Consider the following 17,749-nt stretch of genomic DNA (forward strand, 5'->3'; position numbering starts at 1 on the left):
AGCCCCATACAGATGCAACCACAAAAGCATCATTTAGAAAATAAGTCATTTTCATAATAGATGTTAAACTTCAGGTAACTTTTCAAAAAATATATTTATATATAAGAGTGTGTGAGGTGAAGTGCATAGAGGCTTAAACTTGTTCATGTCTAACATGTTTTTATCTGTGACCTTATTTGAGTGTTTTATTTTTTTCTTATACTGAAACAGGAAACATGGACTGAACTGTCACAGAATGAAACCAGCACTCTTCAGCGTTCTCTGTGAAATCAAAGAAAAGACAGGTAAGATTTTCCTGCTACAGATAAAAAAAAAAAAACAATATAAAAATATATTTTAGGGAAAAAAATCAAAACAATAGAAGAATAGATCTGATGGCATTGTGCAGGTTAAGGTTGCAAGGGTTTTTGGAAGAGGAGAGAGAGAAAGGCAAGGTGGAGGGTGGGGGGGTGGGTGGGGGTGTAGACCTCTGCCCGAATGAATCAATCACCTTTTTAAATTTGTCACTGTGTGCCGTGTGGAAACAGTAAGTGTTGTCACTTTCCACTGAAGATGCTCTCGTTCCTGCAGGAACGTCTGCAGGAGCGTCTTGTCTTTTGAATTTGAGCAGAAAGCGTGCTTCCCTACCCCTGGCACAGAGCAGGACGGGGAAATCCCGCAGCATATGCTCTACACAGCTAAGATCACACAGAAATTCATGCTTTATAACATGAAAACAATCCCACACTTTCAAACAGACTACAGTCTGTGTGTCTATAATTAGAGTGCTACTCTGTGGAGTCTCACTGATTTGGAGAAAACAGAAACAAGAAAAAAAACAAAACAAAAACAAAAAAACAAAACAAGAAATAGACACGTTATTTTTGCTGATATGATTTGCAGAAAATATCTTAGAATTTGTGTGAATAATTCACATATTTTCGCAGCAAAGAATTTGAAACTTTCTCCGCACCTGCGAGATGACACACATAATCGAGCTGAGAACTGAATTTTAGATCCTAAGATCAAAACTTTTCAAAACATTAGAGCCTGCAGGACAGAGCTCTTTCTATGATGTCTTTATTTGAATAAAAATAGAGTGAATTAGATAAACTCCTCTTGTTCAGATTGCAAATGAAATGATCTAAGATGCCTTTCTTTTTAAGGACCAGGGTAAAAAAAAAATAAAAAAAAACTTTTTATTTAAACACCTAAATCTTAAGGTTAAAAACCAAAAAAAAATGTGCAGGTGGTTTGCGGTGTGTTTCTGGCAGTGAAATAATTAGAAAAAAAGAGAAAAAAGTCTAATGAGGAAACCTCCGTGCCAGATTTGTGACCTTTGTGCGCTTTATGAGGAAATTAGCTTTTAGGAGATCATAAAACTTTATGAACTTCCTCAACACAGGTGGCATCCACAGGGACCGGCTCAGGCTCCTTGGTCTTGTGAAGGCTCTGTGGCTGTGCTGTCGCTGAATTTAGAGAATTTAAATGTAGACAAATAAGACTAACGTACGTAAACGACACCGGTGGTGGATCTGATGCAGTGCTCAGCAGCACAAGAGCGTATCTCGTATGTGGATGGCACAGAAATAGATTAGTGGATTTATTTCTGAAATCACACTCCGCTTCCCTCTCTGAATTTACAACTCCGACATTAAATGTTTTAAAAAACTTTTTTTTTTAACAGAATGGAAAAAATAATTTAAGACGAAACAATGAAAGTTTTACGTGCACGCCGTTAGCGTGGCTGTGTGAGATTCAGAATAAGTGTGTGTGAAAGAGGTGAGATATTGGAGAGCAAGTTTTCTGTGCGCTTGAGTTTCACGTGTGCATGCAGTGTGTGTGTGTGTGTGTGTGTGTGTGTGTGTGTGTGTGTGTGTGTGTGTGTGTGTGTGTGTGTGTGTGTGGTTAACCTGTGCTGTGGAGTCCCAGTCTGTCCCTCTCTGAGTCTGACAGAGCTCAGCTGGTCTGCTGGCCTTGTTGACTGGTCCGCTCCTCCAGCACACGCAGCCAGCCTTTCATTCGCTGGTGTCTCCTTCACACTTTACACTATCTGTTCAGATGACAACACGCTGCCGCTGCTTTTCAGCCATGGGGACCCAGTGCTTTCCTGAGCAACACTTTTTTTATTTTTATAACAACTTTTTGCTGTAATCGCTGTGATCAGAACTTATTGTCATGTCATGTCAAATTGCTTTTTTTTTTTTTTTTTTTTTTTAAAGTGGAGTGAGACATTTGAGCACTTGTCAGGGTGTTTGGAACTTTATGGCGCTCCTCTAACTGTTTTTGTAGAGCCACAGCATTTTTCCTGCATAGCTAATGCCCCTAGAAGTATTAATTCACTTTGATATGCTAATTAGAGAGCATTATGCAAGAAATGAGATTAAGTGGCAGCATGAAGTCATTTGCCTGTCACTAAATTGAGTGTTTTTAGCAGGAGCCCACCCCAACCTCTTTTTTCCCTCTTCTTCTTTTTCTTCTTAGTTTTGCATTTAGATAAGCTAAAAAGTGAAATTCGGCTCGCATGTGTCGTTCTTTGTCCCTCGGTTGGCCAGGGGGTTTTCTTTTTGGTTCCAAATATCAAACCTGAAAGCAAAATTCTGCCATGCTTCAGGACAATAGGTAACATTCAAGCTGCGCGAGGTGACAATGGGCGCATTTGTGTGCGATTCAGATGAGTTTTGCAGTTATTCCCCTGAGCTGGGTTTGTATTATCCCACTGGTCTCTACTCCTCATGCTTGGGAGAAGGAGCTCCCAGCAGCAGGGGCAGAGGCAGCAGCAGCAGCGGTGGGAGCGGCAAGAATAACAAAGGTGAAAGATTACCTCCATATGGTATTTCTGAGCAGGAAAAGAGAGGTTCTGTAGCAAGACTTCTCTTTGATGTGAGGTTTAATCAATAGAAAGAGATTACAGAAAACTATTACAGGCTAAATCACAGCGCGCTGCAGAGGGGCTTACCCCTCTCCACGGCTCTCTCTGAGCGGCGAGGCGCTTCTTCTTCGTCCTGCTTGCGTATTGACTTGTTGTTTTCCTGACCTTTGACTCGTCAGGTTCGGAAAATGGGGGGGAGGACGGGGAGGTGGTCTAAAGAGGTAACCGAGAGAGGGAGAGAATGTGGCAGATTCAGGCTGATAAATGCTGTGATCCGGTGTGTGAAGCTGTGGATTATGGGGCGAGCCTGCGCTCGGAGGCCAAGGGAACGTCGCCTGGATGTGTCCGACTTGGATTCTGGGAAAGAAAAACAAAAAGAAGGAAGAAAAAATAAAAAGCAAGGAGGTCTTTTGGGTGTGTTTAGGAGTATGTCTGTGTTACATGTTCTGCTGAGTTCTGAAAGAAAGTATTGTCTGGAAAAAAAAAAAACATTCAATATAGAGATATAGAGAACTTGCCAGGAGTAAAAGAAAAAAAAAAAAGAGTTAGGACTGAGCATGCCAGCGTAAGAGAAAGAAAAAAAGATTTTGGTGTTTCCTGAACCAGATGTGATCTGCCGTGCATTTAATTTAATAAACTCAGTAATGCAACAGGGGTGGCGTTGGGGGCGGGGGGAGATGTGTGATTTAATACTCTTTTAAAGCAAGTTTCCCCAAACACTGTACAGCAACCAGACCCACCATGCTGTTTAGCATAAGTCACAAACAGAAGTTGAAGAAAGAAAAAATATTTTATTACTCCTAGACAAAGATAATGAGCCTTCTTCACACAAAAAAATGTAAATTTAAAAAATAATATTTTTATAAATGTATATAAATATATATGTAGCTATGTAGAAATAAATATTGAAATTTTTTTCTATAATTTTAGTTTATTTTTGTACATTTAGTTCATTGTATTTCAGTCCCTTTTCTTCACGCAGAAAAAAAAAACCCAGAAAGGCCTTGTAAATGCATGACAGAGAACAGAAAGCTATTCAGCAGCTGAGACAATTGACTTTGGCTGCTTTTTTGTCTCGTGGAGCCCCAGTGATGCGGCTGTACTCACTAGATAGCGGTTGTGCCGAATGGGTCGTGCACAGCTGGGTTCCTGGCTGGCTCAATGGCAGGGCCACTGCTTCCTCCTCTAAAGCACAAGGGGGACCGAGGAAGATGTGGCTATTATCTAAGTAGCTTCCAAATACCCTCCATTTCCCCATCAGGCGGGATGAAAAGAAGGAGAGCAAGACAAAGAGGACAGGGAGAGAAAGAGAGGGAGTAAAAAAAAACAAAAAAAAAAAAACAAGAGCATGCATATCAGTTTCATTTGGAAGGGTAAATGCTTTTGTGCTGTGGGGAGAGATGTTTCTGCAGCGGCGCTGCCTCGTGTAGCTGTGCACATGGCCTCTCAAATCTGTTTTTTATGTACAATGATCCGGCGCTGTCCCTCCATCTGCACACTCGAGCACACGTCTTCTCTCCCCCCCTCCCCCCCCGCTCCACCCATCCACCCCCTCCACCCCGTCTCTTCCCACTCAATCGCTCCAAGCGTTTTCTGCAGGGCTCCTGTGCGATCAACAGCTCATAATTGTTTTTTGCACATACGTTATGCAAATGAGCCTTTATGGCAACTGGCATAACAATTAGCATCCTCCAACAATATTTTACTAGGTTAATTGCGAAATTTCTAAATTGTACATCTGAGTTGTTAATTAGGCATGACAGAGGTGGTGAAATAGTTATCTTCAGGCGGTGGCAGCCAGCAGAGGCTGCTTTGGATGCAAAAAGGAAGGATTGATTGAAATTAGTTTTCAGCAGTGGGAGAGGGCCTGTCGGCGAGTCAGCGGCCCCTCTTGCCTGTTTACGTGAAAAATAAAAAAATAAAAAAATAAACCCCCCCAAAAACCCCCAAAACTGGAGCAGACAGGGAGAAGGTGGAGCAAATTTAGGACTTCATTCGAAAAGCGTTTGCCCAGTCGTGTCGATTGCAAGTAGTGTTTTTTTGTAAACAGAGTAAAACCGACAGGAGTGATAGAGCTTGTCATATTGATGCAAGTTTGCAAAGACTCTACTTTCATACATCGCTGGAGTTGGATTGTTGTCAAAACTGTACAAAAAAAAAATATATATATATATATATACATATATATATATTTTTGACCTGCCATACATGCTGGAGCTGAAATTTCTACAAGCCCCCTTCTGCAGCTGTCACTGATTTTCCTGACGAGATTTAACCTTTGGAAATACTGCAATTTGCGCTTCCTTGTTTACTTAATTATTGACAGAATGATAGAGAAAGAGATGTCAACATGTTTTATCTGCAGCAATCATTTGCGAAAATAAACCAAGATTGAACAAACTTCAGAATAATTAAATGCATAACTTCTGTTTTTTTTTTTGCAGCTCTAATTTAGCTGAACATAATTTATTTTTGCAACAACAACAAAAAAAAAAGATATCTGGAGACTGTAGTCCCAGTGTCTGATGCTGTTTGTGTCTGTGTCACTTACAGAGCCTATGTGATGCCATGAAGCTGGTTATAGGTGTAAACAGGGTTAGAGTGAAAAGGCTGGTGCAAACCAAGTCCTCCCTCAGTAATGACTGCTATTTGTAGGTCTCTATTTCATTAGTTGTAGTGTTTCAGGGTAGAGCTTTCCCTCGTGGGACGATGGGAGTCTATGAAGTTCATTTACTCTGTACACATTACATGTGGACAACTAAAAGTCTTATCAGCGGCAAGTTCAGCAACACTGATAAAAAACAGATGTTTCCTCATATTCCTGCTTTTCTACACATAATCTTGATTACATTATGTCATTTGTGGTAGAAAATATGTTTTTCTTTTCTTTTGAGTTTGTGTCTGAGTGATTTTTTTTTTACACTGATAAAATAAGCTGGTAGAAGTAACCAGTTAAATTAGTGTGGCAATTTGCATACAGTTCATCTAGGCAGATTTGTATCATATTTCTCAATAGATGTTATGTAAGTTTAAGAGCTAAAAGACACTTTGAGTTGAGTTTAAATAAACCTACTCAACAAAATTGGCTCTGTTTATTATCTACAGTAGAGAAATAAGCCTTTTAAATTTGTGTATATTTTACGTACATTTTGGATAACTACTCTCGTTAAACACTTAAGATAAAGTAAGCTCAGCTTGAGAGTAAGTTCGACTTTTAGCATTGACTCTGTTGCTAAACTAATTAAGGGAAAAATGTTAATGAAATAGTAATAAATATTTTCAATCTGTTCTATCAATGTGGAATGTAAACACTTCCCCTTATAAGCTCAGTTATGATCATTAGTTGTCATAAACTGCTTCGGGGTTAAGAGGCTCAACTGGCTAGCAAGTTTAGCATTAGCGCTGTTGCTAAACTAGTTAGAGCTGCATACGAACTTAAATAATTGCTGAAACTCATACAGGTTCTTGTAGTTACAGACTTGTAGTTACAAGTCTTTGAACTGATTTTTTCCCCCAAAAAATAAAGTAGGTATAGTTATTAGACTTTAAGCTTCATTAAACTAATTTGCTTAATTAAAATGTAAATATATTTATTAGCTAATATCTAATAACCTCCATAGTACCTTTCTAAAGTGTGGACATGTTTTCCCAATATTTGGGGAAGTTTTGCAGCTTGGATATATTTTGACAAATATGTCTTAAATCTCACTTTCAACTCTTTGTCAGTGTTGTACTTGGAAGCCTGTTGCCTGAAATTGCTCTTTTCTCTTTCATACGATTATTTTCCTGGAGAGTTGTCTTTTCTTCTTCTGCAAGCTTTAAATTTGAGCTCCTCTCTCGCCATTGTTCCAGATGCCATTGTTCTGCTTTTCGTACATTACAATGATATATCGGCGCCAGAAATGGGAAAAAGACTGCAATGCAATGAAATTTTAATCAGCGTCTTCTGCTGCTTTAATAAGGCAAATAATTCTTATTGGCTGCCGTGTTAAGATTTCTAATATTTAATTCATAGCAAACCTTGCATTATTCTGCTGTAGCCTTAAGACAAGCTCCACTGTGGTGCTTTCTAAAAGGCAACGCAGAAAGAAAGAGGGGATCTTAGAGCTTGTGCACTGCCAGAAAAGATGTCTTGATTTTGTTTGCGCATTCAAATATATTTATAGAATTAAAAACCAGCCGTATAATAGTTTCATTGCAGCCCATGAGGTGGAGTCAGGTCTGCTACCGCCGGTGTTAAATGGACAAACTCTTAAACGCCTCTATAATTTTGTTTGGGAGTTTTACTCAAATAAAAGCCATTCGCTGAGCTGGCTATCGTTTTTGTTTTCTTAAGTCCCTTGAAGTTCATTTTTGTTTCTGAAGTAATGGAAAGATGGCGAGGGGCCAGCAGTTAGGTGCTGGCTCATGTTACAGCAAAACGGTGGGTCCCTATTTTTTTTTTTTTTTTTTCGGCTCTCGGTGAAACGGCTTAATTGGTGTCAGAGCCCCAGGGATAAAGGCCTCTCACTCTGAAACGCCGCCACACAGGGCCCTGTCTTCCCTCAGTCCAAGAGGAACGGCCCAACGTCTGCTGCTGAATGAGGACTGAGCCGTGGCATAACAATACCAAATGATGTTTGGGATGACAGAAATTAATATGCACTTGCTCCCAGAAAGCCGTGATTAATGACGGCGAGCGGGGGAATGCTGTCCCTCCTTTTACTCCTCTTGATGGGGACTGAAAAACCTTAAAAAAAAAAAAAGGAAGGGAAAAAAAAAAAGCCTGGTTTCTCCTCTCTTTAGGAAGTGGAGGTCATCCAGCGTACGTTGCTGCTGTTCCTCTTTTGTTTTCTCCTCAAGAAGACTACGAGGAAGAGGTGACAGACTGTAATGAATTTTAGAATGAATAACTAACGTAGCTGGCCAAGGTTTTTGTCCTGCTGTATCAACAATTGTAGGACGTTTCTCCAAATACCTCAGCGAAGCTGATTTGATATGATACAACTACGTGCAAATATAGCCTGATAATTCTCCTTCATGTGGCTTGTTTTACCAAAAAAAAAAAAAAGATTCAATATCATTCCCTTCTTCCTTCCTTGTTTGAAATTTAATACATACCCATTGATCTGGAGCCAAATGTGTGGACAAAATGGTGGTATGCTGTTGCCATGATAATGATCAGTATCTGTTGTGTCCTAGGAGGAGACACATGAATATTTAATTGTGTCTGCTAGAGAGATCCCCAGACCCTTCTGTTCATTTCTTACTTTCTCTAATGCGTTTCCACCCTCCCAGGTACTTCCTCTCTAAGTAATGGAGAATTAAAGCGCGCATTAAAACGACATAAATTGCGACGTAAGGGATTTCTGAGGACATTCGTCTCGGCGCGATGTGCTCGAAAAATTCAAATGGCAAGTTTTGACAACGGACATTCTGCTGACGCCGCGCATTTGCCTCACATCGGCTCCTTCAAATAAGCATTTCCTCTGTCAGGGTGATTGATATGTATTGAGCATGCACTTTTTACGTGGCGGTTTGCTCTGGGAGATGATGTGGGTGCAAGGATACGAGTTTTAAACAGTGAATGAGCTCCCCTCATATTGATCTATTTGTGTTGCCAGAGTGGCAGGTGCTATACGAACACTGTGTCAGCTTTGATTGTTTGTGTCAGTGATCCGAGCCGACACTGAGCTCTCTTACTGTTCGTCGCCATGCTGGCTTTCTGTTGATGAATGGCAGCATGCTGCTCACATCCTAAAAAAAAAAGAAAAAAAATCATGTCAGTGTCAAAATTCACACTGGATTTTAGAGATTAGTCATCATTTGTGTAGACTTAGATTTTTTTCCATCTTTTTTTTTTTTCCCATTTGTTTTTATTCACCAATCAGGCTTTTGACTGGACAATATCAAGTTACATTTTTGTAAAGTCTGACCTGCCTTTTAAGATTTCAACCAATTAAGATTTTTCTTTCAAAGGATCATAACATCCCAAAAAAATGCATTGAATTGAATCGAATTGATTATGTGTACATAATCTGATTATTAATCAAAAGAATCCAATCAATCCAGATAAATGTGGACTTGTTGCTGGACACTGCCACTCAGCTGGCTGAAAGCAGGCAATGGCAGTAACACTTAGAAGAAGGCTAAATTCTCCTAATTGGAAATATTTCATATGTCAAAAAATTCTGACAAAAACCCATTGTCAACGCTACATCCATCCCTCTTAATAAGCTAAGAGTTTTCAAACTTTAGCTATGAGCAGCATTTTTATCAAACAGCCAAATCTTTCCAACCAGATATTCATAGTATTTAAATAGTGATCATCCGTTTGTTACTTGTTTTACTCTACAAAGAGCAGAACAGTAAAAAGTCAAGTTTTTTGCATAGTAAGCACTCGTAAACTACATTTGTGTTCAAGTCTGTGCAACCAAGAAGCAACAGCTAAATATTATTATAACTATAAAAATACTATGCGATATTTTAGCAGCAGTAAGGAATTACTTCTGCCTTTTTTTTACAATAAAGGCATTTATATGTCATACATTTTTCATTACATGGTACTGTGACAGTATGACACAGAAACTTTATCATAATCTCATACGCTTTCTTCTGATGTTTTTGGTTTCTTAACATAATTATGTGAAAGCTTTTATCATGAATGGTAGCTCATTATTGAGGGACAGGAGGTGTGGTCCCTCTCCTTCTTTAGACATTCAAATTTCAGTCCTAACCTGTGTTTGTGTGTGAGTACACACGCGTGCACGCGCGCGCGTGTGTGTGTGCTGGCAGGCTCGCTCGGGTACGGCGTTGAAGGTGAGCCCCAGTAAGTATGCAGAGCACGGCGGGCTTCGCACGGGTGCTGAAGGAGAGCATGGAGTGGCAGAGTTAATTTATTTAATGACTGAGCGTCTTATATCTTCCCCAGCCCTGATTAGAATCCATGCTTGATGAAGGAAGCGATAGAGGAGGGGGTGCACTGCCCCCTGGGCCTCAGCACGTACATTCATGATTTTCTTCCTCCAGCGACTGCTTTCCCGACGCTCTGTCAACCAGCTTTTGGAATAGCAGAAAAATTATACCAAAAATGTAAAAACTCCATTACTTTTTATCATGGCGCGCTTTGAAAATGGCCGTACGTGAGCATCGTGTTGCTGCGCTTTGACAGCAAAAAACACAGCTCAGAGCTGATTAAATATGTGCATTTGCGTGTGAGTGCGTGTGAGTGCGTGCACGCGCGCGTGTGTTTGTGTGCTTCTTGATAAAGACGAAGCACCGTGGAGCTGTATGAACGTGGGAAAGCCAAACAGAGTGTGTCACTTTGGCAGCGCGGGCTGTCAGCATTGAGGAGCTGCAGTTGTAAAAACCATGACCTTCCTCTTTGCCAGCATGTCTCTCGCTGAGCCAAAGCGCTGCCCCGTAGATTTGGGCTGGCTGTGGGAGGGAATACAAACAGAGAGGAAAAGACAGACAGAGGAGAAAAAAAAATAGAAATACTTAGAGCCATAATTGTAAAGAAGGGCTGGGAGGGGTGATTTGCTGGTTGGAGTAATGAAATACTTCTTGGAGCTATCATGACTGCGAAGCTGAGAGGAAGCAGGAGGACTAAGGAAGAGGGGAAAAAATACTTCCCGGCTTCTAACATTTCCATGAGCCATCATCAGTAATGCCGCAGCAACCCCACAAACCAGAAATTATTTCTTCAGGCGTCGCTGTCAAGTGTTATTCAAATAACACCAGCCTCACATTTGAATAACAGCCGACATTTTGAATTAATTAATCAGACAAGATAGTCTGGGCCTTTTCTCATTAGTCTACAGGTCAGGCTGGGGAAGATATATGCGCTGGTGATGATATACTTGTCTTTAATAGTGATTTATGGAGATTTGGGATTGTACTCGATTTGTCAAAGGGCTCGGTTGTGGAAAAATAGACGAGTGTATATTTCATTACTTTATCTTTGATGCGTTCCACGATGTTAAAAGATACAGTCCTGCTGTTTAGATGCGCACAGAGCTCTTTTACATTCACCCTTCCTGACTGAAGACACACACACACACACACACACACACATTTAATCTCTTCTCATACTGTACAGCTCTCCCATTTTACTTTTCCTATGCAATTAAGCGAGGGCTGTAAATTATAACTGCGCCGTACTTTAATTATCGCAGTGTAAAAATAGAGTTCCTGTCTTTGAGAGGATTTCATTAACTTCCTCAATAGTCCATGGCATATCAGAGAATCACAAGATTGCAGGAGGGTTTGTGCTTGTCATGCTCCCAAAACAATAATATATATATATTTTTATTGCAATATACAACAAACACAAGTGGGATAACTTAAAGATGCACTGGTCTGTCGTCCGGTGATCAGACTCATCTGATTTTCTCTTGATCGGCTCTGTTGAGTCAAACAATTTAAAAATATTGATTTTTTCCCCCGTATTCATTAAATGCATCAAAATAATAAATTGATGTCATCTTTGATCTATTAATGGGTCGACCAAAAACATCTACTTTGATGTTCCTTTTCTCAGATTATTATAAATTAAATTAAGCTTAGTGACATGTTAATCTGTGTTAGAAGCTACCACCTTTTCCACATTTTATTTTATTCTTTATCATCCCATAATAATAATAATAATAATAATAATAATAATAATAATAATAATAAAACTGAAATTTGTATCAGCCAGAAAAAAAACAACAACAAAAAAAACAAACAAAAAAAAAACAGATTGGTTTGTCACTAATAATCCACCCCAAAAATAAATCCTTAGTTCAAAACTACGACCTCTATACAAAGAACCACACTGTGTGTATTTTCTTTTATATTTTATACTCCTTCAGAAAAACAACAACAGCAAAGCAAAGAAAAAAAAATTGGAGTAGGTCAAAACCCTCAAAGAAAAAAAAAGGGAAAGTGTGGTCGGTGCATCTCTGGCTGATTTGCCAATATATACACTAAATATTTTCATGGCTGCATTTCTGGATCCACCTCAGTGCCGCCTGTTTACCAGCTGGTGTGACATTTTATTTTGGGTTCATATACGTCGGTGTGTGTGTGGTTATGGAGGTGTAAATTAATTTTTTTTAAATATTATCCAGTGTTAATGATATAGTGTCACCTGTTTTATGAGGTGTTAGATATAAATAACTGTTTAGTCTACAACTGATTTTTTTTTTTTTACATACTCTGGTTTTAATTATAGGGCAGAAATAGTACAGTATGCATCTGGGATTTTATGCTAGACTCTCTCTGTGTGTGTGCTAGCACATGTGTATGCGTGTGTCTCTGCGTGTGTGTTTGTGTGAGTGTGTTAGAGAGTGTCAGGAAGCTCTGAGCTGTTGCCATTCCGGTGAGCAGCCCACACAAAATGCACCAACACCAGTGTGACAAAACATTCAAATAAATTGCTGTCAGGCTGCCGAAACACCGAGTGCAGCGATTTTTATCTGACATGTGGAAGACCCAGACATGCAGTCCTGACAAGTAACGCCGGAGCACCTGTGAGAGACGAGCGATAAAAATCAGAATGCGCCTGATCCTCGGCATAACAATACCTATCATTACTTGATATTATTTCTTGTCTTTAAGAGAGAGCTCAAGATGGGGAGATAGGAAAGATGCGCTGGCTGCTCTAAAGTGAGACTATAGCAAAAAATGATCTATGGGTGTGCATCAAAGTGAAAATGCTTTTTAAATTTAATGTGGACTTGTTTGCGTGAGTGCATCATCTGGAGAAAACTTTAATTTCTGTAAATTATTTAAAATGCATTCATGCATTTTTTTTTTTTTGTAAATATAACTGGAATTTGGATTTTTACATGATCCAAATATGTTCTTTGACATTTGTTTGTGCTGAAAAAAAAACAAAAAACAAAAAAAAAACATGCTGTTGGGCTTTTGTATCACTATGCCTATCAGCACACAGACACAAACATGCACCAAGAGTGGATGTTTGTGTAACTCTGTAATTCTGAAATCCAATTGAGAAATACTAAAAATAAAAGAAGTAGAAGAAGAAGAGGGAGAAAAAAGAAAACTAGGAGACAAAGAACTGACAGAGGAATGTGCCATCCATTCTCTGCTGTATTGTTATTTTCTCCCTTATAGGTTACTAATGAGGAATCGGCCCTCATTATGATTTTAAGGATGAGAGAGGAAAGCTTTTAATTAATGATATGTAAATGGTTCTGAATTGATTATGTTAGAATATCAAGAGAGATGGGTAGAAGCTGTGGTGTAATATATTTTAATTAAGAATTAATTAAAAATGATGGCAATTTTATAGAGGCTCGTGCAAAATAGAAGAATTTATTCTCTGTCACAAGTAAATCAGCCCTTGATTAAATAAACAGACACACACTGTATTCATGGAGGAGATATACGTATCCAGTATATATATATATATATATAGATATAGATATAGATATGACTATTAGTTTATTCATGGTGGACCACAAGCCACGTTTTTCTGGAGTTCATTTTAATTTATCTCATTCTTAATTCATGAGATCCTCCTGGTTTGTGTTAGGAGGATCAATAAAGCTGTGTTTCCTTTTTGCATTCAGTGTCTACAATTAGATTTGCAACAAGGAATGCAATTATGAGCAAGACATGAATGCGAGTTTTTATCTCTTGTGGCAAGTGTATGTACACCCCCTAAAGACACCAGTCTGTATACGAGGTAAAAAAAAAAGAAAAAAGAAAAAGATTTGTGTGAAAAAGATGAGTTGAGACGAGACGTGGACCCCGGTTAACCTTTTTAATTGCGATTTGCTTTCTTTCATTCATTCTTCGGGGCACAGGGAAGCAGGAGACATTAGGTGCGTTAATAGTGTGCGCCGCTATTAAAGGGAGAGAGGTCTTTGTTTTTCTGCTAACAGTGGCATACATGCTCTGTGCTAAACTCCGCGATCAATGGCAGAGAGGCTGCTATCACAGCACTCGGAGCAGGCGTTGCTCAGGGGGGAGGGAAGCGGGGGTCCCTGGTGGTTCATTTTGATTGGAGCACGGAGTTTTGTGTTGAAAGGCGAGGGAGAGACAGGCTGTTGGAAGCAAATCCCCCCGGATCAGTTAGAGCTTTGCAACAAAAACACCTTGATATTCCTGGGAACATTTGCTTAGGAAAAAAAAAAAAAAAAAGGATGAATTTAAATAAACAGGCAATGAGAGAATGAGATGATCTAAAGCAATTTTGAAGGTTTGGGTGTTCAGAAAAAGCGTTTGTACCCAAAGCTTGGAATTAATTTAGGGCCTCTTTTCAAATCACAGTGGAAAGCTGCAATAGAAAACCATTGCTTCTTTGGTTTGTAATATTTTTTTTTTTTAAGAAGCAAATTGTGTGAGTAATATACTGGGAAGAGTCAAGGCGTGAGTGGAGAACGTTTATAACTTAATAAGTTAAGGGTGAGTTTAATGGAGGATGTGCTGCTGAGATAGAGGGAGTATTAAATCGATAAATAGTTCCCCCATACCATGCTACATGAATGGTCACATGTGCATGAAATATCTGGGAGAGCACAAGGAGGATGCATGTTCAAGAAAAAAAAAGAGAAAAAAAAACAACATGCAATGCCCAGATGTGAGCATGCATGCATATACAGTGTACGCGCACCAGTGGCTGGAGGAGCATCTTCTTTTTGACACGTTCAACTAGTTGCAATACATCACTGTCAGGATCACTTTCTCCACCTATCCGAATTTGTGCATTAGTTATCCATGGAGGCCTTCATCAAAAAGTTGAGCAGTCTTGACATCAGCTCCCTAGCGGGAGCAGCAAAGGTGAAGTTGTGCTCAGGGTGCCGTGGCGGTTGTCATTGCAGGATGTACTCTCTGCACCGAGCTGCGTTAGAATGACAACTGAAGAGAGAGAAACGATGCTAAAACGTACAAATATTGTGCCACCATTAATTTAGCCGTCGGCACGTGAGGGGGAGATTATGAGATGCGAAAGCAAACATGCTAGGTGTCTCTTTATAGAGATTCACACAAACATGCTCTGCTGAGTGTTCTGTGGTTATGAAATGAAAAGCCTGACATTGTAAAAAGCCACAGTGGTGATTGTTTTAAGGCCTTTAGTCTAGATTCAGAGAGAAATCAGCTGCTGACCAGAATCTGTTAATTGACTGACTGGAGACTGGCTGGTTGGGAACATAAATATCTTGTTTTGAGAATTGAATTCACCTGGATTGCCACTGACATTGATGTGTGACAAAAACTGATTGTTCTGATTGGTGAGGAGTTTGTTGCTGTGTTTATGTAAAAATGCGCTAGGCAGCAATGTCAGTATTTCTCTGCTTCCAATATCCAGTTTTTATATCCGCAGGAGACATGAATACATCCGAGGAACGTTTAGCTGATGGAATTCTGAAAATTTCTATCATTCTTCACTGAATAACTACTATATTCTTAAATGGTTAATAACTTCTGGATGGAAGTTGTAACATTGCTGTGCACAAAAGAGACTGTCTGCATAAAAGTGTGGTGCTAGCTTAGCTCCTTTTTGTAAAAGCCCCACGTGGTCTGTGCCGTTGTATGAAAGGTGTATGCGAATGTCAACGTATCGAAACCTCGTGACTGAGCGTCGACTGTTTGTCTTCAGCTGATGTATGTGGGAGCTTTTAGCGAGTCCATAAAAATCCTCTTCGAAGTGGAAGGTGTTACTGAGCTAAGAGAACTCAAAGTTAGCTCATTTCCGGATCAAGTTCAGTGCTTAAAAATACATGTGTAGATAGAGAGATTCAGATTCATTCAGGCTGTGAGGAAGCGGGAGAAAGCAAGACTTTCTGCAGACACTACTAAGGCTGAACAATGTGCACCAGAGTCATTTTCTTTTACCTTTTCAAACTCTGTCGTGATAGATTTTGAAATGTCACATTTTGTAAGGTAGAAGCTACAGTTCTCTTGATGCTAGCTGTACGATGCTTGTTAATTGCTGTCATAAGAATCTAAGCCCTGATATTTTTGTGCTAACATTTAAAAAAAAAAATCTTTTTGGTAGCTCTCTCTAACACACCAACAGTCACGCCTTTTCAGTTCCTAACCACTCACGGCAGGAAGTGTAGTAAAAGCATTGGAAACACAGATCTTATGTCTTCCTTTAAAACAGTATTTAGGAATAAATTGTAAGCGACTAGAATCGGTGTGTTGGGATACGTGTCAAAAACATTTTTGATCAGTGCATTTCGAGCCTCGAGTGTGTTTGTGTAATCTAACAGAGAGTTTGGCTGGTGACGGGGAAGTGAGGTCAGGGCTCCCCCTGTGTGCGCGCGCTGCGGAGATGAGGAGAACCTTCCAGTGGCACTGCTAGTGGTGAGCTCCAGCCACGGCAGAGAGGAGATTGGGAGTAGTGAGTGGTTTGGAAAGCGCGAGGGGGGCATGGGGGGATGGGGGGGTCGGTGGTGCTTCAGCATCTGAACTGGTTGATGGGAGCCAGAACATGAAACAATGCCGGGGGAACGTCTGGTGGGTTCGCTGCACAGAATTACAAGCAAGGGAGCAGGCCTGCTGAGGCAATTACAGCTTAATGGGGTCATTTGGAAGGCAATTGCCAGGGGTTAATGTAGTATGGAGAGATGAGGTGAGATTGAAGTGAAATTTTTGGCTAGAAAATGTGTTCAAATGAAAAGGGAGCAGGCAGACAAGTCGTGCACTGATGGGGTGGGAGGTTGACTGGGGGGAGCTGGTCTCTCACTGAGAGGTGAGAGGCCTGACCGCACACTCAGATGAACACTACTGCAGGCAAAATGCACATGTCCACACAGGTGCACTCCTTCTCCTGCTGCATGCCCTTGCTGTCCAAATCTGGGGGATTTTGATTGTCTTTAGTTACAGTTGTATTAATCCCAGCTCTGAAAATATTACAGTCAGCATTAAAAAAAGAAAAAAAAAATAGAGCCCGATGCTGTTTTCAAGTGATGCAAAGAGAGATGTCGTGTCAGATGAGCTGCAAGAGGCACCTTAGAGAACAGGGATAAAAAGGATGATTATGGCTGTTATGTTAGCCAGTTCATTACCTTAATTACCCAACATAATCTGGTGTTGGAAAGGGTGCGCAGAAGCCTTGGGAAGGAGTCTTTGCCAGGACCTTCTTGCCCAGGTCTCATCTCCCTGATCCCCCTGATCTGCGGTAAGCAGCCTGATCATGCTAACGCTAAACTTTGATCAAAACCGAACTTATTTAAGGTCAGTCATGTGAAATCTCCCGGGAGCCACCGTGTGCGGCCAAGTGGTCCGCGGTGTAGGAAGTGGTACAGCACTGTGCCTTGCTGCTGCTGCTGCTGCTGCTGCTACAGCTACAGCCTCTGACCGTGCTGGATCACTGGACAGCAATAGCATTATCATCAGCGCTTTCAAGTCCTCAGCATTTTTACGCGATTATGCTCAACAGTGGAACTTAACATCGTCCACGGCTGGAGATTCCCGGAGACCGCGTTTTCCCCCACATTCTCTCTCTGTCTGCCATTCTGGCCCGCTCACTTTCTGTCATCTCTGTGAAGTCTTTGCCCGCCCGCCTCTCTCCCTCCACCCCCATCCTCCCCCCTCCACTCAGGGTTTTGGCTGAGAGCCGGGCACTTCACTGAGGCAGATTTTCCCAGGCTCCCCAAAGGCTATTTTACCAGGACTCCCATTAGGTCTTTACCCATTACCAGTGTTCCAAATCATTTACAGAAGAATCTATTTATTTTATGTAGTAATGGATTCATTTGACACAGTTCTCTGTAATGAAAGTCTTGCTTTTAACATGCACCATACTCCAGTGGATTTATTTACTGGTCTTTCTATGCCTGATTTATTTCAATCTACTGGAGATCTTGTTGCCTTGCAAAAGTTCTTGCCATTTTGTCACATTTCAAGCACAAACTTTGATGTTATTTATATTATGCGAGAAACAGAAGTAGTGCATAG

At 40.4% G+C, this 17,749-nt stretch overlaps 1 protein-coding gene and 1 long non-coding RNA gene across 11 annotated transcripts in view; both read left to right on the forward strand.

Moving 5' to 3' along the window:
* The window catches only part of pbx3b (pre-B-cell leukemia homeobox 3b), an 85,242-nt gene that overhangs the window by 1,919 nt on the left and 65,574 nt on the right, over positions 1–17,749 (forward strand). For 5 of the 10 annotated variants that reach the window (XM_015043033.1, XM_015043040.1, XM_015043035.1 and 2 more), the window contains exon 2: positions 205–284. In XM_015043033.1, the coding sequence (XP_014898519.1) occupies positions 205–284 (80 nt within the window). The remainder of the gene's footprint in view (positions 1–204; positions 285–17,749) is intronic. The other 5 variants (XM_015043034.1, XM_015043036.1, XM_015043043.1 and 2 more) reach the window with 1 other exon arrangement.
* On the forward strand, positions 291–12,879 carry LOC106953915 (uncharacterized). Its single transcript, XR_001426270.1, has 2 exons — positions 291–1,886; positions 12,152–12,879. It is a non-coding gene; the product is annotated as an uncharacterized LOC106953915 (long non-coding RNA).

This window comes from Poecilia latipinna, unplaced genomic scaffold, assembly GCF_001443285.1.
Source record: "Poecilia latipinna isolate Pla-1442-1.1 unplaced genomic scaffold, P_latipinna-1.0 Scaffold613, whole genome shotgun sequence".
NCBI lineage: Eukaryota > Metazoa > Chordata > Actinopteri > Cyprinodontiformes > Poeciliidae > Poecilia > Poecilia latipinna.